Source organism: Ornithorhynchus anatinus, chromosome 11 (assembly GCF_004115215.2).
Source record: "Ornithorhynchus anatinus isolate Pmale09 chromosome 11, mOrnAna1.pri.v4, whole genome shotgun sequence".
NCBI lineage: Eukaryota > Metazoa > Chordata > Mammalia > Monotremata > Ornithorhynchidae > Ornithorhynchus > Ornithorhynchus anatinus.
The window spans coordinates 24626373-24650779 of NC_041738.1; the positions used below are offsets into that span (position 1 = coordinate 24626373).

Genomic DNA, 24407 nt, shown 5'->3' on the forward strand with positions numbered 1-24407 from the left:
TGTGTCCCAATTGCTTGTATCCACCTCAGTGCTTAGAAGAGTGCCTGGCACAAAGTAAGCGCTTAACAAATACCATAATAATAATTATTATTATACAAGCTAATCAGGTGGGACCCAATCCATGTCCCACATGGGACTCAAGGTTTCCTTCCCCATTTTTGCGATGAGGCAATTGAGACACAGAGAAGTGAAGTGACTTGTGCAAGGTCACACATCAGACAGGTTGCAGGGCTAGGATTAGAACCCAGATCCTTCTGGCTGCCTTGCTCTCTCCACTAGGCCAGGCTGCTTCTCTAAAGCTTTACCTTTTCCTGAAAATCCTCCCCATTTTGGGTTTACTAAACCACCTTCCTTCTATCTTTTGAATCCCGTGTAAAAGGTTGCTTCCTATTAGCACCCTAAGAACTGATCTTTTAATTTATTTCATATTTGTTCTTGTTTTATCCATCCGCCTGTATATTTTGTTTCTATCTACCTTACACCCATAACTCTTGATTTTTGTCATTTATGCCGTCTCATTTTCCCCATTAGATTTTGTGTTCCTGTAAGGCAGAGATCCTGCCTTTCCTATTCAAAGTATCCAAGGACGGCATTCCTCAAACGGAAGACTCTCAATATATACTAGTGGTAATGATTTTGGCCTACAATTTTCTTGTCATATTTAATTGGTTTCGGGATAAATATAAGCCACGTGTTTGCCAGTGCACAAGCTCACAGATAATTTTGTTTAAAAAAAAGAAAAAAAGGAGGACGAATCAAACACTAAAAAGTGCCGGACCAATGTCGAACACATAAAACATATCATTTAGAGAAAAAGTGCAACCTTCAAAATGGTCTGCTGCATTTGAAATTGTTACTGCAAGTAAAAGGTAACTAAAAAAGGAACACTAATGATTTGCTAAACCATAAAGGAAGGTCATTTATGAAGTGGAAAGACTGGCAGCTGTTACAACAGACCAGAACGAGTTCATATTTTTCACTTGGGATACTATGACGCACTAGCTCTGTAAGGCTGATGGCAACATTTACGGATGGTTCTTTCCGCTTTTAACTACCTCGCTCCAAGTACATCAGAGGGAGACAGAAAAGTCAGAAGCCCAAATATTTTCTAACCAAACCAATGTGAGAAAATATATCAATTCATACTAAATGGCCTGATGGTATCGGAGTTGAAGAACACATTCTTCATAAATACTGAAAGAGTAAATTATTTTTTGTCATTTAATCTGACAAACTGCTTTTCTCATAGTAATTTGTTTGTCAACCGAATTCGGGAGGTTGACAACTTAATTAGGGTGATGTTCAGAAAATAGGATTACTTCAAGATTTTTTTGTATTTGGCGAAAATTGCTAAATGTCTGAGGATAATTTCCCGAACAATGATTTCTTCTGTGAGCGGAATTTGTTGAGACTGCTAATAAATGTGATTCTCCTCTGGAGGGATCTACTAATTCCTTTATTTTTACCAAAATAAGCTTTCCATTATCTATATGACTTTATTCTGCAGAAAAGGAATTAAATGTCTCTTGAATTGTGGTTATTTGTGAAACGCTTACTATGTGCTGGGCACTGTTATAAGTGCTGGAATAGATAAAAGGTAATCGGGTTGGACACAGTCCCTGTTCCACACGGGGCTCACAGTCTCTATCCCCATTTTACAGATGAGGTAACCGAGGCCCAGAGAAGTTATGTGCTTTGCCTAAGGTCACACAGAAGACAAGTGGCAGAGTCAGGACTAGAACCCAGGTCCTTCTGACTCTCAGGCCCGTGCTCTGCTAGGCCATGCAGGTTCTAAAGATATATTACCTTAAACTGGTTTGGTGTTGACAAAATTAGTTTAAATTTGAATATCAATTTTTCAGCACTTTGAGGCGATTCGTCTCCCTGTAGACTGTAAGCTCCTTGTGGGCTGGGATCCTGTTTACCAACTAAATCCATTATACTGCATTTTCCCATGTACTTTGCACACAGTACACACTCAATGTATATCACTTATTGACTGATTAATAAATTATTTCTGGGGGTCTATATTCCAAACCAGGATGCACATTAATGCTTTTATAGAATTAATTGGGCTGGAACTATCATATTATAAAATATACATGTCTGAAGGAATTGACTGCTCTTTTCAAAGAATCTGTTGCCTTGCTTCAAAGCCAATTCCCTAAAATCTCATAATTCAGAGTATTCACCTTCAACCACATCTGTGGGTGTAGACATATTACTTTTCTCTTGTCTCTAGTCAATCGCTTGGCCACTTTCTTTTAATGGTATTTGGTAAGCGCTTACTATGTGCCAGGCACTGTAGTAAGTGCTGGGGTAGATACAAATTAATTAATTAATTAATGTTGGTATTTGTTAAGCGCTTACTATGTGCCGAGCCCTGTTCTAAGCGCTGGGGTAGACACAGGGGAATCAGTTTGTCCCACGTGGGGCTCACAGTCTTAATCCCCATTTTACAGATGAGGTAACTGAGGCACAGAGAAGTTGTGACTTGCCCACAGTCACACAGTTGACAAGTGGCAGATCCGGGATTCGAACCCATGACTTCTGACTCCAAAGCCCGTGCTCTTTCCACTGAGCCACGCTGCTTCTCTAATCAGGTTGGACGCAACAGATAGAGACAGTCCCTGCCCTTTGACGGGCTTACAGTCTAATTGGGGGGGACAGGCAGACAAGAACAATGGAAATAAATAGAGTCGAGGGGAAGAACATCTCATAAAAACAATGGCAACTAAATAGAATCAGGGTGATGTACATCTCATTAAACAAAATAAATAGGGTGCTGAAGATATATACAGTAGAGCGGACGAGTACAGTGCTGAGGGAGTGGGACGGGAGCGGGGAGGAGGAGAGGGAAAGGGGGAAGAAGAGGGTTTAGCAGAGGAGAGGTGAAGGGGGGGTAGAGGGAGCAGAGGGAAAAAGGGGGGAGCTCAGTCTGGGAAGGCCTCTTGGAGGAGGTAAGCTTTAAGTAGGGATTTGAAGAGGGGAAGAGAATTAGATTGTCAGAGGTGAGGAGGGAGGACCTTCCAGGACCGCGGAAGGACGTGGCCTGGGGGTCGACGGAGGGATAGGCGAGACCGAGGGATGGTGAGGAGGTGGGCGGCAGAGGAGCTGAGCTTGCGGGGTGGGCAGTAGAAAGAGAGAAGGGAGGAGAGGTAGGAAGGGGCAAGGTGATGGAGAGCCATGCTTTTTCAATGTCAGAAGAGACTACAGATTCCATGAAGTTTGGGGTTTTGAAATAACTCTTTAATATAATTGTGGTATTTGCTTACTATGTGCCAGGCACTGTACTAAGCACTGGGTAGATACAAGATAATCGGATTGGACGCAGTCCCTGTCCCATGTAGGGCTCAGAGTCTTAATCCCCATTTTATAGATGAGGAAACTAAGGCACAGAGTAGTTAAGTGACTTGCCCAAGGTCACACAACAGGGTTCTTCTGACTCCCAGGCCTGGGCTCTATCCACAAGGCCATGCTGCTTCTCTTTGGCTTTTCAAGACAGGTAATTGCAAAGAGAAAAAAAAATGACTTTGGTGGCTTTGGCAGAAAGGTCAAGGGCTTGAAAGGACCGTGGAGAATGACGTCCATTTGTTTTGAAGCCGAGGTAAGGGGAGGCTGGGCCAAACTGCAGCTCCCTGGGTGAAATCGGTCTCAAGACATTGGACTTCAGCTGCCAGAGCCATCAACTTGGCACTCTAGGTTTCACTGTAAGTGAACTTCACCCTCATTATGGATATCAAAATGGGTCGGAAAATTACCATAGAAACCATTATTCTGATCTACTCCTTTGATTTCCTATTCAAATTCAAATTAAGCCCTGCTAAATCAAAAAGCACTTAGAGCTCTGCAAATTACCTGGAATGTAGCTCTGTGCTGCCATTGTTGTATTTGCTTCCTCTTTCCCAGACACCAAAGTCAGGTACCCGGTAGACTCTTTCCACACAAAACACAAGGTTCTGAATGAAGGACACCTAGAATAAAAAAACAAAACAAAGAATGGGAGTTTTAACATATCTTATGATTTATCTATTAACAGTGCAGTTAGATTTTTTCCCTCCAAATGGCTGCTGTGAGTTTTAAAGCTTACTTTACCTGAAATACATTCAAATAAACACCGCTTACATTCATTCTTACATTGTAAATTTCCTACTGTATTGCTAGAGTCACATGACACTCTGAACAATGTTGTTCTTCCCCAAACCTAAGCTCTTCAATTCCTTAAATTCTCACCCTCGGTGATAGGCATCAGTCACATGTGAAGCCAGTTGCTCCATGCTTTCTACAAGCAATCTGAACAACCTCAGGCCCTGTACCCTGGGGGTACCACCAAACTGACCAGTGGGATTCTGTGGACCTGTAATAATAATAATATTTAAGCTCTTACTATGTGCCAGGCAATGTACTAAGCACTGGGGTGGAAACAAGCAAATTGGGCTGCACAAAGCCCTTCTCCCACATGGGGCTCAGTCTCAATCTCCATTTAAAGATCAGGTAACTGAGGCCCAGAGAAGTGAAGTGACTTGCCCAAGGCCACCCAGCAGACAAGTGGCAGAGCCGGAATTAGAACCCATGACCTTCTGACTCCCATGCCCACAACAAAAATGCAGATAGTAAGAGGACTCCGTCAGTCAATCACTTTTATTGAGCACTTACTGTGTGCAGAGCACTGAACTAAGTGCTTGGGAGAATACAATAAAACAATAAACAGACTTATTCACTGCCCACAGTGAGCTTAGAGTCCAGAGGGGGACACAGACATCAATATAAATAAACGAATTACAGACTTATACGTAAGTACTGTGCAGGCGAGAGATCAGCGGTGAGAGAGATAAGAATGAGGTACAGTGAGAAGGCCAGTATTAGACAGCAAAGTGTGCAGGTTGGGTTGTAGTAGGAGAGTGGCAAGGTGAGGCAGGAGGGGGCAAGGTGACTGACTGCTTTAAAGCCAACGGTGAGGTAAAAAGAGAACTTAGGCAGTTCAAATTCCTTTCATCTTTTTCCGCAGTGAGTATTCTCTTTTTGCAGATGCAGTGAGGGCTCCCTTTTGCAGTAGTATTCACCGGGCCTTGGCTGTTGTTCTGTTGCGGCCCAGCTGGCCTCTCCTCCTGTAGCCTCTGACCATTTTGGGATTTTTGGAGCCAGCTGATAGAGCTCTGCCTGGGGCCTACCCAGCCCAGAATTGGCCCCTTCACACTGAGCTGGCCCAGAATTAATCGCAGTGTGGGGCACCGCCATAGCCAGATTGTTTGGGCTTCCCTTCCAGTGGGTCTGAGGCCAACCACGGCCAACTTGTATCAATCCAACCCAGAGAGTTTCATTCATTCATTCATTCCATAGTATTTATTGAGCGCTTACTATGTGCAGAGCATTGTACTAAGCGCTTGGAATGGACAAATCGGTAACAGATAGAGACGGTCCCTGTCCTTTGACGGGCTTACAGTCTAATTGGGGGAGACGGACAGACAAGAACAATAGCAATAAATAGAATTGAGGGGATGAACATCTTATTAAAACAATAGCAAATAAATAGAATCAAGGTGATGTACATCTCATTAACAAAATAAATAGGGAAATGAAAATCTATACAGTTGAGCGGACGAGTACAGTGCGGAGGGGAAGGGAGAGGGGGAGGAGCAGAGGGAAAGCGGGGAAAAGAGGGCTTAGCTGAGGAGAGGTTTCAATCATATGTAGAGATCTACCGGGCTGAGATGGGGCACGTTTCACATCAGAGTGGTGCTCTAGTGCCTGGGACACTATGGAACATATCCTGCAGCTCCACTGAAAGTTCCACTGCTGGCTGCTGATTTCAGTTACAGGTACTTTATAAATGACAGCCAGGAAGTATGGAGCCCAAGGATACAGAGTGGTCTAGTGGAAAGAGCTCAGGGCTGGGAGTCAGAGGAACTGGGTTCTAATCCTGGCTCGGCCATTTACTCCTGTGGGTGATCTGGAGCAGGTCACTTTACTTCTCTGGGCCTCAGTTCCCTCATCTGCAAAATGGGTGTTCAACACCTATTAATAATGATAATAATGGTATTTAAGGGCTTACTATGTGCCAAGCAATGTTCTAAGCACTGGGGTAATAATAATTTTGGTATTATTATTAAGGGGGCAAGGTGACTGAGTGCTTTAAAGTCTATAAGGAGCTTCTGTTTGATGCGGCGGTGGATGGGCCACAACTGGAGGGTCTTGAGGAATGCGGAAACCTGAACTGAATGTTTCTGTAGAAAAAATGATCCGGGAAACAGATGAAGTATGGACTGAAGTGGGGAGAGACAGGAGGCAGGGAGGTCAACAAGGAGGTTGTTGCAATAATTAAGGTGGAACAGGAGAAGTGCCCGGAATAAAGTGGTAGCAGCCTGGATGGAGAGCAAAGGGCAGATTTAGTGATTCAATACCAAAGGGACCCTAGTTTTTTGATCAGCTGAATGAATGGCTTATTTGGGGGACGTGCATTAACTCCTAAATACAGTAAGCTACTAGCAGTGGTACACTGGAAAATTTTTTATCTAAAGTGATCCTAGTTGCCCAAACTTCTAAGTGCAACCCTGAAAATGACACATTTAAAGTCTTTTCACAGCCAGAAACAAAGCTCCCAGAATTTTCCAACTATCAAGTCTCACTGACCAGAGGCCACATACATTTTTAATAATGCATAAAAACACAATTAGAGAATTACATTATGAGTAGCATAAGTTATTCTTCGGTAAATTGTGTCCTTAGCTGGCAGGCATAGGTCCAACAAAAACAACAAGAACTGGGCATGGAGCTCACAGTAACATTTGGCTTACCTCATTGTAGGCAGGAAATGTGCCTGCCTCATCTGAGGAGCAGCATGGCCTAATAGAAAGACCACAGGCCTGAGAGTCAGAGGACTTCGGTTCTAATCCTGGAACTGCCATGTGCTGCTTTCATTCAATAGTATTTATTGAGCACTCACTATGTATAGAGCACTGTACTAATGCTTTGTGAACTTGGGTGAGTTACTTAGCTCTAGACTATAAACTCATTGTGGGTAGGTAATATGTCCGCTTAATGTTGTACCATACTCTTCCAAGTGTTTAGTACAAGTGCTCTGCACACAATAAGAACTCAATAAATATGACTGGATGAATGAAGTTCACTTCTCTGCACCTCAGTTCCCTCATCAGTAAAGTGGAGATTCAATACCTGTTCATTCATTCATTCAATTGTATTTATTGAGTGCTTACTGTGTGCAGAGCACTGTACTTACTAAGCCCTTGTTCTCCCTCCTACTGTGAGCCCCATGTGAGAAAGGAGCTGTGCCTGACATTATTATCTTGTATGTTCCCTAGTGCTTAGAGGAGCACTTAATGAATACCACAATTATTACTAACTCTGTTGTATTGTACTCTCCCAAGTGTTTAGTATAGGGCTCTTCACAAAAGTGCCTCAATAAATACCATTGATAGATCCCCCAAAGAGTAAAGACATCCCCTTAGCTCTTCAAATATTTATCATTTGAAGAGCGATGGAAATACCCAAGACAGTCTGAATAACTGGACTCTCCAACAGACTCTTCCCAACTTTAGTCAGATGCAACCAATCTACATCTCTTGTGGTGGCCCAACCCCTTTTAAGGTCCTAACAAATCCAGAAGATAATGTCTTCTCCTCTCCTCTCCCTTTCACCTTGCATGCCCCTGCTCTCTGGCTAACCCCTCTCCCATTTCCATCTGGGTGCTGGGAAAAGGATAAAACAGGGTCTCGATCTCCATGGCTTCCAGCACACCACTTTGGGAACTCTGCAGGAAGCCAAAAGATGAGGTATTCCATAGGATAGAACTGTAGGATTAAATTCTCTTGGAACTTTTTATTTTCATTTATTCATTCAGTGGCATTTACCGAGCGCTGACTGTGTGCAGAACACAGCACTAAGCACTTGGGAGAGTACAATACAACCATAAACAGACATGTTCCCAGTTCACAATCAGCATACAGTCTAGACGCGGGGCGGGAGTGGGGACACGACGACAGAAATTAATATAAATACATTACAGATTTGTACATAAGTGCTGTGGGGCTGGAAGAGGGGAAGAACAGAGAGAGCAAGTCAGGGTGATGCATAAGGGAGAGGGAGAAGAGGGCTTAGTCAGGGAAGGTCTCTTGGAGGAGATATGCCTTCAATAAGTCTTTGAAGTGGGGTGGAGAGTAGCTCTTGGATTTGAGAAGGGAGGGTGTTCTAGTCCAGAGGCAGGATGTCGGCGAGGGGTCGGCAGCAAGATAGAGGAGATAGAGGCCCGGTGAGAAGGTTAGCATTAGAGAAGTGAAGTGTGCAGGCTGGGTTGTAGTGGGAGAGTAGCAAGGTGAGGTAGGAGGGGACAAGTGATGGAGTGCTTTAAAACCAATGGTGAGGAGTTTTTGTTGGATGCGGAGGAGGATGGGCAACCACTGGAGTTTTTTTGAGGAGTGGGGTGAAATATCCTCTATGTTTTTATAGAAAAATGATCCAGGCAGCAGAAAGAGGTATGGACTGGAGTGAGGAGAGGCAGGAGGCTGGAAGTCACCCTGCTATCACAATCTGTCACATAATACCAACACAGGGAAATGATAGTGATTCCTTTTTAATTTTAGGAATTAGCTATAACTTGGGAAATCATATGTGGTCTGAGAGATGTGGGTGGCATTTCCTTCTCCATAACCAATGCCACCTAGGGGTCTACCACAAGCTTCTGCAAAGGTCCTACTACAGGAATTATCAAAGATGGGGGTGAAACATGCTTCCTCACCAACCCAGGCGCCAGACAGAGTGCAGGGAGGGAGAATTTTGGACTGGGGGAGTTGTCTCACAACCATTCTCTCCCCAGAGCCCAGCAGAATCACTACTGGGTGGCAATAATGCTTTTCAAACACTTCCAACAGTGGTGCTAATCAAGCACTTTGCTGTAGGCCAACTAGCCTAGTCTTTAATAAGCACATTTTCTGAGGCAATCACAGAATTTAAACCATTTAACAGCACTGACTTGAGAAACAGCATGGCCTAGTGGATAGAGCACGAGCTTGCAAGTCAAAAGGACCTGGGTTCTAATCCCAGATCTGCCACCTGTCTGCTGAGTGACTTTAGGCAAGTCATTTAATTTCTTTGTGCCTCGATTACCTCATCTGTAAAATGGGGATGAAGACTGTGAGCTCCATGGAGGACATAATAATAATGTTGGTATTTGTTAAGCGCTTACTATGTGCAGAGCACTGTTCTAAGCGTTGGGGGAGATACAGGGTAATCAGGTTGTCCCACGTGAGGCTCACAGTCTTGATCCCCATTTTACAGATGAGGTAACTGAGGCCCAGAGAAGTGAAGTGACTTGCCCACAGTCAAACAGCTGACAAGCTGCAGAGCCAGGATTCAAACTCATGACTTCTGACTCCCAAGCCTGTGCTCTTTCCACTGAACCACGTTGCTTCTCAGGACATGGACTAGGTCCAACCAAATTGGCTTGTAACTACCCAGCGTTTAGTACAGTGCCTGGTCAATAGCAGGCACTTAACTACCATTTTTTAAAAAATGCCATTATCTAGTCAGCCAGTGAGTAAATTACTTTTTTTTTTCACTCTGTGCCATGCACTGTACAAAGTTACTTCCTACAAAGAAGTTGGGCACTCTAGTGCAATAATTCTTTGAAGTAACTTGGGATACTTTCTGGACTGCCCGCAGCAGTCATTCAATAATAGTTTATTAATGGGTGTGAAAAACAATTTGCAAACATTAAGATGAGAGTAAAAAAAATATACCCTGCTGAAAATTCACTAATGAACATTCCAATGTTTCCTGTTTCTAGGCAGGAGAGGAAGAGAGGAGTCACAAATACACCGCCTGAAATTTCAGTCAGACCGATTGCTAAAGCAGTTCACCTACTTCCCCGACCAGCATGTGGGAAGAAGTCAAAAGGACCATATTACTTATACTTATATTTAGCTGCTATTAATCAGGCCCTTTCACTGCTTTTATCGATGGAGGGTTAAAAATTAAGTTAACACCGATTTAGCAGCCTAGATTTAAAACACCCCACCTGTTTAGAGTAATCCCATACCTGCAAGAAACCCCCATGGTCAGGGGGTGGGGGCGGTCATCTAAACTAATTATGGGAACAGCTTCTCTCCTGCTGCACGGATGGTGTGTTACTTATCTTCTTTCAGGTCTATAACAAGCATAGCCCTGCGTTCTTCAACGCACTTTCATGTCCCACTGAGGTTTTGTATGACTCAGCCAGCCTGGGCAGTTCAGTACAAATTGCATTTTTCCTCCCTGAAGGTTTCATTAAAAAGGTAGAAAAATGCAAGATGGCCTGGGCCACAATACATTTAAAATTATAAAATCCTTGGGGATATACCTCTTCCTTCTCCTTCAGTCCACGCTTTCATCTGTCTTAAAATGCATGAATAAAACTTGCCGTGAAGATTCCTAGCGTTACTAACAGGCGATGATATAGACTTCAAAAACCACTGCTAACCAGAAGGAGCCTGAGAAGGAATCCAAATGGGCTTACTGATAATTGCTGGCTCTATGTACCCGTTCTTACTATCTCCAAAATGTTACAAACATTAAAAAGCACCTCAGTGTTTCTGCTGATGTTCCCAGAATGCATTAAAACCTACTATGAGAAGTCAAACTATCTTCTTATCACGGTCAATTTTGTACTTCTAAATCTTCATACAACTAGAACCAGGAGTTTAAAAAAAATGCTTGGGTGCCACAAGAGATTCTGGGAGTGAAAGGATTTCCCTATAAAACTGGAATTTAGAACTTGTTAACTACACAGTTCTGACTCCCCTTATTATAGAAGAAAAATTAAGATTATTTAAAGAACTCCAGGCCCATTGAAAAAATAAACAAGTGGTGAACCCTTCATTTAGACAAAAATTACATGTCTAGGCAAATGCCTGCATTCAAAGTGAAAAGCGGCCACTGTGAGGCTCAGTTTCCCCTCTATCCTACAGCCACACTGCCTCTTGGTAACTTTCGCCCAGCCCATCAAGGGGACACTATCCCATCCTGCCTTGCACCAGCCCGGTGGGAAAAAGAAAAGCACCCCCAGCATGAGGTCTCCACAAAATCCTGAGAAGGCTGGAAGCTATTACAGAGGTTGTTGTGGCTGGAGATGTGCTTTGGCCTATGAGAAGACTGAATTTCTGCTCTTCTAGCCACAGCACTCTCCTGATTGTTTAGTTCTAATTTTGTGTAGTTGCCCTTGTCACTTAGGTAGTTTTGGTGTTTTATCACTTTTTCCTTCCTCATACGCCTGTCCCCAGGCCTTTCTCCCCGCATAATGCTAGACTGTGAATCTCTTGAGGACCAGAGATGGTGTCTACTTCCCACCACTGTATTTTTTCCCAGCGTGTAAGTACAGAGTTCTGCATGCTGTAAGCACTTAGTAAATACTCTCACTACTACCTCTGTAGGCCTGACCTCTTCCCCACAATCCAGTAAAATAAAATAAAATAAATGGTGGTATTTGTTAAGTGCTTACTATGGGCAAAGCACTGTTCTAAGCACTGGGGGATTCAAGGTGATCAGGTTGTCCCATGTGGGGCTCACAGTCTTAATCCCCATTTTACAGATGAGGTAACTGAGGCACAGAGAAGTTAAGTGACTTGCCCACAGTCACACAGCTGGCAAGTGGCGGAGCCGGGATTGGAACCCATGAACTCAGACTCCCAAGCCCGGGCTCTTTCCACTGTACCACGCTGCTTCTCAATCCAATCCCAAATCTCCTCTTGCCTCCAGGAGATCTCCACTTGAATGGCAGGTGCCTAATGATGATAAGGAAGTGTGGTGCAGTAGAAAGCACCTGAGACTGGCGGTCAGGAGACTCGGATTCTCGGATGTTCTCCAGATCACTTCCACCAAGCGATCCAGTCACTTTTAGATCCACAACCATTTTTTCCTTTGTTAGCAAAGAGCAAATCAGATAAATGCTTACTATGTTTAAAGCCCAGTACTAAGCACTGGGGTAGATACAAGATAATCAGGTCAGATCATCCCTGTGCTACCTGGGACTCACAGAGGAGGGAAGTGAAGCACAGAGAAATTAAGTGACTTGCCCAAGATCATGCAGCAAGAGACAGAGCCACGACTAGAATCTGGAACCTCTGACTTCCAGGCCTGTGCTCTTTCCACTAGTCCACACGGCTTCTGCTGTTTGCACAAGCACCTAGTACAGTGCACCATACTAAGTGGGTACTCAAACAATACTACTACTATTACTAAAAATTGCTCCCGATTAAGTTCCAAAATATACGCGGACTCCCAATTTTCTCTACTCTAAATTTTCTGGAATGATGATACCTTTCTATGCCAGGAATCTTGTCATACGTGGTACCCTACCACATCTGAGAAATTCCATGCCTAAGAGAAGGGCTGGCAAACCAGCACCTTCCTCTTCCTCTATGACCCTAACATAACTTCACTGAAAGAAAGACTCCACCATATTTAGCCCATGGTAATATAAAAAGACACCACGGGAACCTCATATAGGATCAAAAGAGTTAGAGTGTTCATACAAGCTTTTCTTTTAAAGGTGCTACATAGGACAATATATGTTCGCTCCCCTCAACATCTGATATCTGCTCCTTTAAGATGAACAACGCACGACAAAAGGAGAATATATCAAAAGAGTAAAGCAACTAATCTCCATGTGGATTTTTAGCAGAATGGATCGTTGAAAGGCTAAATTTAGTGCTCTCTCCAATTACCTGTGATCAGGACCAAGTTCACATTACAGTTGAGAGTCTTGAGTTGATAGGAACATGTTCAAATTGCCTTGGAACTGCTGCAGACACAAGAGTTTAAAAATAGATGACTTGGGTTACTGGTAAACAACCTTTCCTGTCACATTGGTAACTATAAATGGTTCCTTTTTGCATAACACCCTAAGAAATCTGCAGCAAGCCTGCTTAAGCATAATTTAAATCAATGACCATTTAAAGAGTGGAGAAAAAAAAAAGTTAGGACTTGTTAGGAAGGTCTCAAGAGTTCCCTTTTCTGACCTGATGGAAGCTTTTCTAGGTTGGTTTGGAAATCCTGCAAATCAATTTTTCATCTCACAAATCTTAAATTAATACAACACCCTTCATCATAAAAAAGTACTATGCCTTTTTAACCTCCCAAATGGCTGTAAATTCTATTTTAACTATGGAAAGCATCTTCCTGTCTCATTAGACATTTCTGTGAAACAACGCAGTTTCCAAGCAAGAATCCTTCATCCTCTTAAGGGTCTAGTTACTTAAAATGTTAAAGTGATTGGCATCTCAGTCTCACTGATTAATGGTACAATCTACATGCATATTAAAAATTAAAAACAAAAGTTGGTGCTAGTTTACTAAATACAGTACTTACAGCAATATTTTCTCAAAGCAACTGCATTTGCAAATTTTTGGCCTTGATATAGTGACTCAAATGCCTAATAAATACATTTAATCTATGCCCTACATTATAAATCATTTTACTATCTAGAAGCCATTTTGACCTGAGTCCTACTATGTATGCAAAACCAGTTATAAGACTCATTTCTTTCTCACTTAGCAGATCACATGGCAGACAAGTTGGGTAGTCGGGTTTAGAACCCAGGTCATCTGATTTCCAGGCCCCTGCTTTAACCACTAGGCAATGCTTCTTCCCAAATCTCTTCGAAACATCCCTGCCTGGCTTCGGTTTAAAGCCCTTCACCAACTTGTATTTAAGAGTTACCTACCTTGCACTGTCTTGTAAGAAAATTACAGGATATAGAACATGCTTCTTCATTTACAAAATGATTTTTAAACAACATGCCACAAAAATTTAAAAATGAGCCCATGATAAAATTAGAATAAGCAGGACTCAGAATCTGAAAATATTCCCTAGAAATCCCAGGTTTATAACATTTCGCTGCTGTGACAAACTAATAACTTTCATCATACAAGGTACTTACTGCTGGGCCCCTTCCCTCAAAATGCCCCCCAAATACCCTCCATCTCACCATCTGGAAATAATAGAGATAGAAGCAAATTCTTGCCTTGGATGTATGTGTATCTTTGCATGACTCAGTCATGCAAAATGGGGATGAAGAATGCAAGCTCTATGTAGGACAGGGTCTGTGTCCAACCCGATTATCTTGTATTTACCCCAGTGCTTAGAACAGTGCCTGGCATAAGTGCTTAACAAATGGTATAATTATTATTTGATCCTCTTAACGTTTGAGAAAAAGGATCCTTGCAGCTGTGTAGGTAGAATAATCCTGAGAAAGGAAAAGTGAACCCATCAAGGAGATTATCAAAGTAACTAGTCATGGACTAAGTCTGTCTAATATTAGGGCTGACATCATAAGAGTGGAGGGAAGAGGTGGATATATGAGATATGCTGTGGGAAAATTGTCAAGTCTTGAAAAATTGAATGTGGAGGTGGAATGCGAGAATGACTTTAACCATGATTCCCAAGTTAGGAGCAAGAGAAGAAAAAGGATAGTTTTATCACAGACTGGAGAAAACTAAGAGAAACTAAGGCTTTAATGAGCTCATTTTAAAAATAACAATACTTATGGTATTTGTTAAGCAATAATTTGTTACAAGCAAATTGTGTTGGACACAGTCCCTGTCCTGCATAAGGCTCACCGTCTTAATCTCCATTTTACAGATGAGGTAACTGAGGCACAGAGGAAGTGAAGTGACTTGCTCAAGTTCACACAGCTGACAAGTGGCATTGTCGGGATTAGAACACATGACCTTCTGACTCCCAGGCCCGTGCCTTATCCACTGCGCCATGCTGCGCCACCACGCTGCTTTAAAATGTTGTTGAAGTGGCAGCTGGAGATCCAGGCGGAGTGTATTGAATTTTCATGTTCTATTTTAATAACACATAAAATACGGGCCATTTTAATCGACTCAAGCTGTAAAATCTCAAATAAAAAATATCTCTGGTCTTTGTTAAATGTATATGATGTGCCATGCACCGTACTAAGCTTTGGGATAGATACCCTATAAGGAGATCACACAGTCCCTGTCCCAAATAGGGCTCACAGTCTAAAGGGGAGGGAGAGCAGGGATCTTAACCCAACGTTTACACGTGATGAAACAGGCACAGAGAAGTTAAATGACTTACCCAAAGTCACAGAGTGGGAAGATGACAGAGGCAGGATTAGAACCCAGGTCTCCGGACTCCAAGACCTGTACTCATTCCATTTCATCATGCTGCTTCTTTACTAATAATAATAATGTTGGTATTTGTTAAGCACTTACTATGTGCAGAGCACTGTCCTAAGAGCTGGGGTAGGTACAGGGAAATCAGGTTGTCCCACGTGAGGCTCACAGTTAATCCCCATTTGACAGATGAGGTAACTGAGGCACAGAGAAGTTAAGTGACTTGCCCACAGTCACACAGCTGACAAGTGGCAGAGCTGGGATTCAAACTCATGACCTCTGACTCCCAAGCTTGTGCTCTTTCCACTGAGCTACGCTGCTTCCCATACCATTAATACTATTACTATTATTTCCCCTTCTTGTTTGTGGGTTCTGTTTCCAGGAAAATATGCCACCATGAGCTGGCCCCTATCACGTCTTCTATTTTTTATGTATTAATTCTTGAATTGATCATAACTCGCAATTCTGTTCCTATCTGTAGAAGCGTTAGCAGTCCATCTGCTTTACTGAGCTATGTGGTGAATCTCTGGGACGGCAGCCTGGCCTCCTGGAAAGAGCCCAGGATGGCATTCAAGGAGACCTAGGTTTGAGTCCCAGCTCTGCCACTGGCCTGCTGTGTGACCTCAGTTAAACCACTTAACCTTCCTGGGTCTCCGTTTCCTTATCTGTAGGAAATGAGAAAGATTGTGGGGCAGAGACGGTATCCGGTCTGATAACCTTGTATCTAACCCAGTGCTTGGGACAGAATAAGCATTTAATAAATGTTCACAGAAGGCATGCTGACCTAGTGTAGATCTGATTATCTTGAGTCTAACCACAGGCTTAGCACGGGGCCTGGTACCTAGTAAGCAATTATGACATTCATCTTCTTAGACTTATTTTAATCACTCAGTGAGCACTCAATAAATATGACAAATAATAATAGTAATAACAAATAACACAATTATAATTACTATCCACATCACTTTCATTATAAATTGCCTTACTGGGGGGAGATCAGTAGGAGAATAATTGTCTTAACTCCCTCATTCAAGAACATTTTGGGTTTTTACCTGAATCAGACCCCCTTCAACCAACAGGCTGTATACATTCCCACACCACTGGATGAAGCTTCTAAGGAGGGCTTCAGGGGCCTCTCCTGTAATACACCAGGAAGTAGGGAAGCAGCATGGCCTGGTGGATAGAGTCTGGGCCTGGGAGTCAAGAGGACCTGGGTTCTAACCCCAGCTCTGCCACCTGTCTGCTGTGTGACCTTGGGCAAGTCCCTTAACTTCCCTGTGCCTCAGTTACCTCATTTTTAAAATAGGGAATCCCCTTCTAGACTGAGAACCCATTGTTGGGCAAGGATTGTCTCTATCTGTTGCTGAACTGTAATTTCCAAGAGCTTAATACAGTGCTCTGCACACAGTAAGCGCTCAATAAATACGATAGAATGAATGAATGAATGTATGTGGGACAGGGACTGTGTCCAACCTGATTAGCTTGTATCTACCCCAGTGCTTAGAACAGTGGTTGAGACCCAGTAAATGCTTAACACTATCATCATTATTATCATTACTGTTGTTATTAAATAGGGACAGAGGCTGCTCTTTTCCATTCTCACCTTGGAAAAGCTCTAAATGAAAGCTTACTCCACAGGCAGCAGGCAAATGCCAAAATATTGCCAGCGTTTGCATGACCCTGCATAAGGTATCAATGTCATCGCTTAAACCAGTGTTCTTTTTTTTCCCCCCACAATATTACTGAAAGCCTGCAGTGGCAAAATTGCCAGGTCCCTAATTATTGCCTGCTAACATCATTCAATCAATCCATGGTATTTATTGGGCGCTTACTGTGTGCAGAGAACTGTACTAAGCACTTGGGAGAGTGGAGAACATCAGAGTTGGTAGACACTTTCCTGCCCACAACGAGTTTACAGTCCAGAGGATGAGTTTATGGTCTCAACGGCTGTATCTGCACTGAGTATGTTTAGGTGCAGACAGATATAAATTTGAAACTCGAAACAAAACCAAAGAGAAACAATCTGCTTCTCTTGATCAGTTAAATTAGAAAATGCCTTGCAGGCAACAGGGCTGGTGAAATGAAAAACCTTCTGTTATATTGCACTTTCCCAAGCACTTAGAACAGTGCTCTACACAGAGTAAGTGCTCAATAAATATGAATGATTGATTACTCATAAACATTAACATCACAGACTTACTCATCACATTTAAACATGATTAGTATAAATAATGAAAACTATGAAAGGGAGGAGAAGAGGGAAAGCTAAGCTGATATCAGATTAATAAAGTTCCATATTGTAAGCACGTTCAACTTGAGGGTGATTTTGTTTCTCCCACGGCAATAACTCTGTAATCACTCCCACACTGTTAATAACTAGATAATCTCTCCTGCACACACGATATGTTGTAAAAGTATGCCAGATACCTATGAAAACCAGTTAGATTAAGGATGTGAGGACACAAATTTAGAAAAAATCTACAAATCCAGTCATTTGGCTGGTAAGAAATAAAGCCAATTTCAAGGTAATAACTAAAATAAGAAGCTTTTAAAATACTCTTTTCCAAAAGCACTCCTCTGAAATTAAGGTTGAAATAAAAAACTAATTTCCACTAAACAATAACTATTGAACATATAAACTCCTTCCTGAAAATGTCCTAGAAGCAGCTTTAAGGTGCAAGACCAAATGCAGTATGCGCAGAAATCAGGGCCTATAAAATAAGCTGAAACGCATAAAGATTTTGCAAAAAACTGAAGAGTCTCTTCCCTACCCGTCCATGTGTAACCTTTTCTGATTGTTGTTTTTCCTCACTGCCCCTCACCCCTGCTGCCCCTTCAATGGCCTTCCCTGGCTATTTTAAAGTTCCCCTCAACTCTCTGTACTGTCTTCCTTGGGCACACTCTAGCTAGGGCTGACTACTTCACGTGTCCAATGAGCAGGGAAGACTTCATATGCCCTCCTCAAAGATGGTTGCTTTTCTTAAAAATGATTATTTCCAAATCCTTCTCAGAGATGGAGGCCCCTTGAATTTCTCAAAGATGGCCACCATATGGCTTGTCTCACAGATGGCTCCATCAGGGCCCTCCTCAAACACGATGTTGGGATCAAAGGAATTATTTGTGGAGCACAAATTGGGGGTCTCAGATCTGAGCTGTTCCGAGTGCTCAGCTGAACGGTGGTGGGGGGCTGGACCAGGGATGATGTGTGGTGGAGAAATGCTGTGGGTAAGGCATCATCGCAATACGTTATATATGCAGCGTGACCCAATGTTGTCAAGAGGAATGTGGTGGGGTGACATATTCGGCTCTGCATCAGGAAGATTAAATGTCTGAAGCCGACCCTTCCTGTCTCCTTCCCCTGCTACCTTGGACATTCCCTCTCCCAACACTCCCTGCCATACTAGATCTTTCCTTTGATCTCTCACTGCAATTCTGACCTCCCTGCCTCTCCGTTTTTGTCAGGTATCCTTGAGCTTGTCCTTTGACCTTGGACCTTCCAACACCACCGCCAGAAAGTGTAGGGTTATGCCCTTCTTTCAGTCCCAGCTATGCTCCTTGTACCACACTTCCACTGCTCCAAACAGTAACCGCAGGCGGTAGAACAACATACTGGACTACATAAAAGGAATGCTGAGCCACCGTGATTTTGTTTATCTTCTTTGCTCTGGAATAAACTAGCTAAATAAGCATTATTTATTCCTTATTGCACTGAGAAGCAGCGTGGCTCAGTGGAAAGAGTCCGGGCTTGGGAGTGAGATCATGTGTTCAAATCCCAGCTCTGCCACTTGTCAGCTGTGTGACTGTGGGCAAGTCACTTAACTTCTCTGTGCCTCAGTTACCTCATCTGTAAAATGGGGATTAACTGTGAGCCTCACATGGGACAACCTGATTACTCTGTATCTACCCCAGCGCTTAGAACAGTGCTCTGCACATAGTAAGTGCTTAACAAATACCAGCATTATGGAGTATATTTCAAGTTTCAGTGCAATAACTACTTTTTAACCAAGTAATGAATCACCATAGTATTGTACTTTATAACGTTATATTTGTCCAATTAACTTTTTTAATTTATTGGGTAATAGGAATTGGGAAACTTTTTTTTTTTTTTTTGTCTATCTCCATGTGGTACGTTAGCGAACTGTCAGAGATCTCTTCATATTTGCTCTATATAGATCCTTTTTCACCACGGAAATGTCTCCTTCCTGTGGTTGTATTTGCAGTTGGCACATTAGCAAGTAGTCAGGAAAACCTTCCAGCTTAACGACCAGGGAAACTCCTGGAAGCACAACCTCCAAAAGCTGATGCATAAAACATTACTTTTTCCACCTCCATGGATGCCTTCCCTGAATGAAAGGACTCCTCTGTCACTGTCTCCGAGGGACACTGAGAAAGAATGCAGAATCAGTGATCCGGAACCTTGTAAAAATTAGGAGTGAAATGATGCAGGCTTCAACTGTTAGCCAAACGCAGAAGGGAAAGAAAAAAAAAGTGATAAGATGAAGGGGCTAGAAGCTGAATTGTGACAACAAAACTGTAATTTGAATTGGACTCTGGATCAGATATTATGTGACATTCAATTAATGCTTGAAAATCTCCCCTAAAACTGCTCAGCATTAGGCACTTACAGGTTATGCTTTTTCCCCTTCAGGTTGGTAAGAAATGAATGAATATACTGATGGCCCTTCCCAGCTTTTCTTCCATTCCCTGGCTACTCTGAGACCGTGTCTGTAGGGGCAACAAAAAACTAGCAATACCTAGTAAATGTATGTGTATAGTTGCCAGGTTTCTTCAATAAAGTCAGCTAAAATATGAAAAAATGTTATTTCATTTCCAGAGCCATGACAAATCTGCAGCTGACAATTTGGAGAGATGGGGTTATGTCCCTTTTATGGGTTGTTTGCTGAAAAAACACCTACTGGTTGCTTTCATAAGTCATAAAAAATGAATATTTATAATTAAATATTTAGATTGAGAAGTAAATATGCTGCTTTGGTCTTGTCTCTAATTACACTACCTCTCAAATTCACTTCTAATTTAACCCCAGCTAGGCTTGCAGAAAGAGGTTCTACCCACTATATGCTGAATGAATAAAATATTACTGGACCTCCCTCTTGTATTTTTGCTTGCCTTGTCTCTAGAGAGAGAAAGCTCTGAAAAATTCCTGAAGCTGCAAGCTATTTAATCCAGCTTTTAAGTGAAATTAGAAAAATTCTTTTAACAAAGAAAGGAGCCAATTTTCCCACTGTTCAAAAAAAAAAATCTACAAAGTTCTGCTCAAGACTTGGCCAAAGTAGAATAATCTATAAACATTCATTTAAGTCACATTTATTGAGCGCTGTGTGCAAAGCACTGTACTAAGCATTTAATACAGATATCTATGCAAGTAAAATTAGGACAAGGCGGGGTTTTTTAATGCAATGCATAATCCAACATCTGTCAAAAATCTGGTCAAATTTGGAGAAGACCAATTGTAAAAAAAACACAAATATGAAACATTCCCAACAGGTTTGTTAGTCCAAACACAATTTTCTATTCTCCCTTAGTACTCTACACTGATAGCTCATTTTGGGCAGAAAATGTGTAGGTTATATTGTTGTGTGGTACTCTCCCAAGTCTTAGTACAGTGCTCTGAATACAGTAAGCGCTCCATAGATAAGATTGAATGAAGAAAAGTTCATCCTTGAAGAAAATTAAATGGAAAGGGAGGATGTGGTTCTGAAGGTTGTTAAAGGTCATATATCACAGAGTATTAGAGAATAACAAACAAAATGGTTGAGCTATTTAAAAGGCCGGACCAAGAAGGTAATTAAAAGAGGTTATTGTCACGAGCCTAATGCGTGAAACAAACCTGTAAAAGGCACCACGGTTTTAACGAGAATGCCCGTTTCTTAAAAATAAATAATAATGTGATATTTGCTAAGCGCTTACTATGTACCTGGCATTGTCTTAAGCACTGGGATAGATACAAGATAATCAAGTTGGATGCAATCCACGTCCTAATAATTATGGTATTTGTTAAGCGTTTACTATGTGCCAGGCACTGTTCTAAGCTCTGGTGTAGATTCAAGATAGTCGGGTTGGACATAGTCCCTGTCCCATACAACCCTGCTTTACAGATGAGGAAACTGAAGCACAGAGAAGTGAAGTCACTTGACCAAGGTCACCCGGCAGACAAGTGGCAGACTCCCAGGCCTGTGCTCTTTCCAACAGGTCATGCTTTACCATGTTAATAATAAAGATAATAATAATAATGGTATTTGTTGAGCGCTTACTATATGCCAGACACTGAACTAAATGCTGGGGTGAATACAAGCAAATCAGGTTGGACACAGTCCCTGCCTCACATGGGGCTCACAGTTTCAATCCCCTTTTCACAAATGAGGTAACTGAGGCCCGGAGAAGTGAAGTGACTTGCCCAAGGTCACTCAGCAGACAAAGGACAGAGCCAGGATTAGAACCCTTGACCTTTTGACTCCCAAGCCCCATGTTCTTTCCACTTTGCCATGCTGTAGTTCTATCCTCAAGCTTCCTAGCACCCATTCTGACTTTTACTACTGATTTTGCATTTATAAAGTGTAACAGAATAGGTTATTTCCTAAGTGTTTTATAGCCTTATTTAGTAGCATAGTAGTTTATTTTTCTCATATTGCTTACAAATACTGGATTTTGGAAAGAAAAAAGAAACTGGAAGCATAACCTGGCATGCATTTAGTGAATTAAATTGCTCTATTCAGCAATTTGTAGCTTTAAGAATCTCACAATTCAGAGAACAAGATCTATACGGCGAGCTGCAAAAATCACCATAATTTGAGGGGGGGAATGGAGGGGTTGTGGTGTGTGGATTTCTATTACATAACCTTAAAGAGTCTTTATTAAATGAAATAAGGAAAAAGCAAAATTATTCCTAAAACTGATTAACTCATATCTACCTCACCGCTTAGAATAACGTGGCTGAGTGGAAAGAGCCTGGGCTTGGGAGTCAGAGATCTTGGGTTCTAATCCTGATTCCGCCACTTAGGTATGTGACTCTGGGCAAGTCACTTCACTTCTCTGGGCCTCAGTTCCCTCATCTGTAAAATGGGGATGAAGACTGTGAGTCCCACGTGGGACAACCTGATTACCTTGTATCTACCCCAGCACTTTGAATAGTGCTTAGCACATAGTAAGCGCTTAACAAATACCATCATCATCAACAGAGCCTTAAACATAGTAAATGCTTAACAAATACCATAATTAATGTTTGAAAGCACCTAATTTTAAAGATAGCAGGGACAAGGTGATCCAAATTCTGGGGAAAAAAACAAGGGCACCAAACCACAGTAGGTCTCTTAAACTCCTCTCTCATAGAGATTAACAAAACAATATAATCCCTCTTAACCAAGTTACTGACTTGCCAAGCTTCCTGTGATCTCATTTGCCCTGAACAACTGAAGCTGTTCCATAAAGCAAATTCCCTTTAATAATGTTGGTATTTGTTAAGCGCTTACTAGGTGCAGAGCACTGTTCTAAGAGCTGGGGCAGATAGAAAGTAATCAGGTTGTCCCACGTGAGGCTCACAGTTAATCCCCATTTTACAGATGAGGTAACTGAGGCCCAGAGAAGTTAAGTGACTTGCCCATGGTCACACAGCTGACAAGTGGCAGAGCCAGGATTCGAACCCATGACCTTTCATTCATTCATTCAATAGTATTTATTGAGCGCTTAGTATGTGTAGAGCACTGTACTAAGCGCTTGGAATGAACAAGTCGGCAACAGATAGAGACGGTCCCTGCCGTTTGATGGGCTTACAGTCTAATCGGGGGAGACGGACAGACAAGAACGATGGCAATAAATAGAGTCAAGGGGAAGAACATCTCGTAAAAACAATGGCAACTAAATAGAATCGAGGCGATGTACATTTCATTAACAAAATAAATAGGGTAATGAAAATATATACAGTCGAGCGGACGAGTACAGTGCTGAGGGGATGGGAAGGGAGAGGGGGAGGAGCAGAGGGAAATGGGGGGAAAAGAGGGTTAAGCTGCGCAGAGGTGAAGGGGGGGGTGGTAGAGGGAGTAGAGGGAGAAGAGGCGCTCAGTCTGAGAAGGCCTCTTGGAGGAGGTGAGTTTTAAGTAGGGTTTTGAAGAGGGGAAGAGAATCAGTTTGAAGAGGGGTGAGAGAGATGGAAGGGAGGTCAGAGAGAAGGCTGACACAGTAGTCTAGCTGGGATATAACGGGACCTCTGACTCCCAAGCCCAGGCTCTTTCCACTGAGCCACGCTGCTTTACATTACTGCAGGAACAACTACAGTCTGCCTTAAGAAATTTATTCTTTTTTTATTCCATTTTCAAAAATGTCTAGAACAAGGATTATATTGAAACTCCCTCAAGGGAAAACATTCCATTTGGTATTACGGGTTGAGAGGTATCTTATCCTGAGCCAAATGACACCCTCAATCAATCAATGGTATTTATTGAGCACACACTATATGCAGAGCACTGTACTAAACACTTGGGAGAGAACAATGAGAAGCAGCGTGGCTCAGTGGAAAGAGCCTGGGCTTGGGAGTCAGAGGTCATGGGTTCGAATCCCGACTCTGCCACTTGTCAGCTGTGTGACTGTGGACAAGCCACTTAACTTCTCTGGGCCTCAGTTACCTCATCTGTAAAATGGGGATTAAGACTGTGAGCCCCACATGGGACAACCTGATTGCCCTGTGTCTACCCCAGCGCTTAGAACAGTGCTCTGCACATAGTAAGTGCTTAACAAATACCAACATTATTAACAATACAAAAGAGTAGTAATAGATGATTCTGGCCACAAGGAGCTTATCAAATAAATTTAGGAAATATAGAACTAAAAATGTGGAGATTGTTAGTTTTTTTAATTTAACCATTACCAAAATAAAGGAGGGGTGAGGAGAAAAAATAATCTTTAAAAATGCACTAGTAGAATAAATATCCCTTTATAGTTAGAAAATAAACCAGCTGGCCTAACACAAGCTGATAAATTTCTCCTTTGGGTATTCAGTTTCTTCTATTAACTGTCTAACAGTTTCTATTTTTATAAGTAGAAAAGAAAGCCCAAACTTAAAAAAAAATTAAAAGGCCCCAGGTTTTGAATTTACTTACTTTTTATTTCTTTCTCTCTCTCTCTCTTTTCTCTCAAACCAGATTTCTGTGGATGCATTTCTGAATGCTTTGTTCATTTCGCGTTAAGACAATTCATTTGGGGAGAAGCTAGTTTACAGAATGCAATCAAGCAGCTCACTAACACCTCCCCTCCTCATATGTAAAT

General features: G+C 42.2%; 1 protein-coding gene across 4 annotated transcripts in view; it reads right to left on the reverse strand.

Moving 5' to 3' along the window:
- Positions 1 to 24407, reverse strand: part of PHKB (phosphorylase kinase regulatory subunit beta) — a 239896-nt gene that overhangs the window by 145612 nt on the left and 69877 nt on the right. For all 4 annotated transcript variants that reach the window (XM_029075680.2, XM_029075681.2, XM_029075682.1 and 1 more), the window contains one exon: positions 3859 to 3974. In XM_029075680.2, the coding sequence (XP_028931513.1) occupies positions 3859 to 3974 (116 nt within the window). The remainder of the gene's footprint in view (positions 1 to 3858; positions 3975 to 24407) is intronic.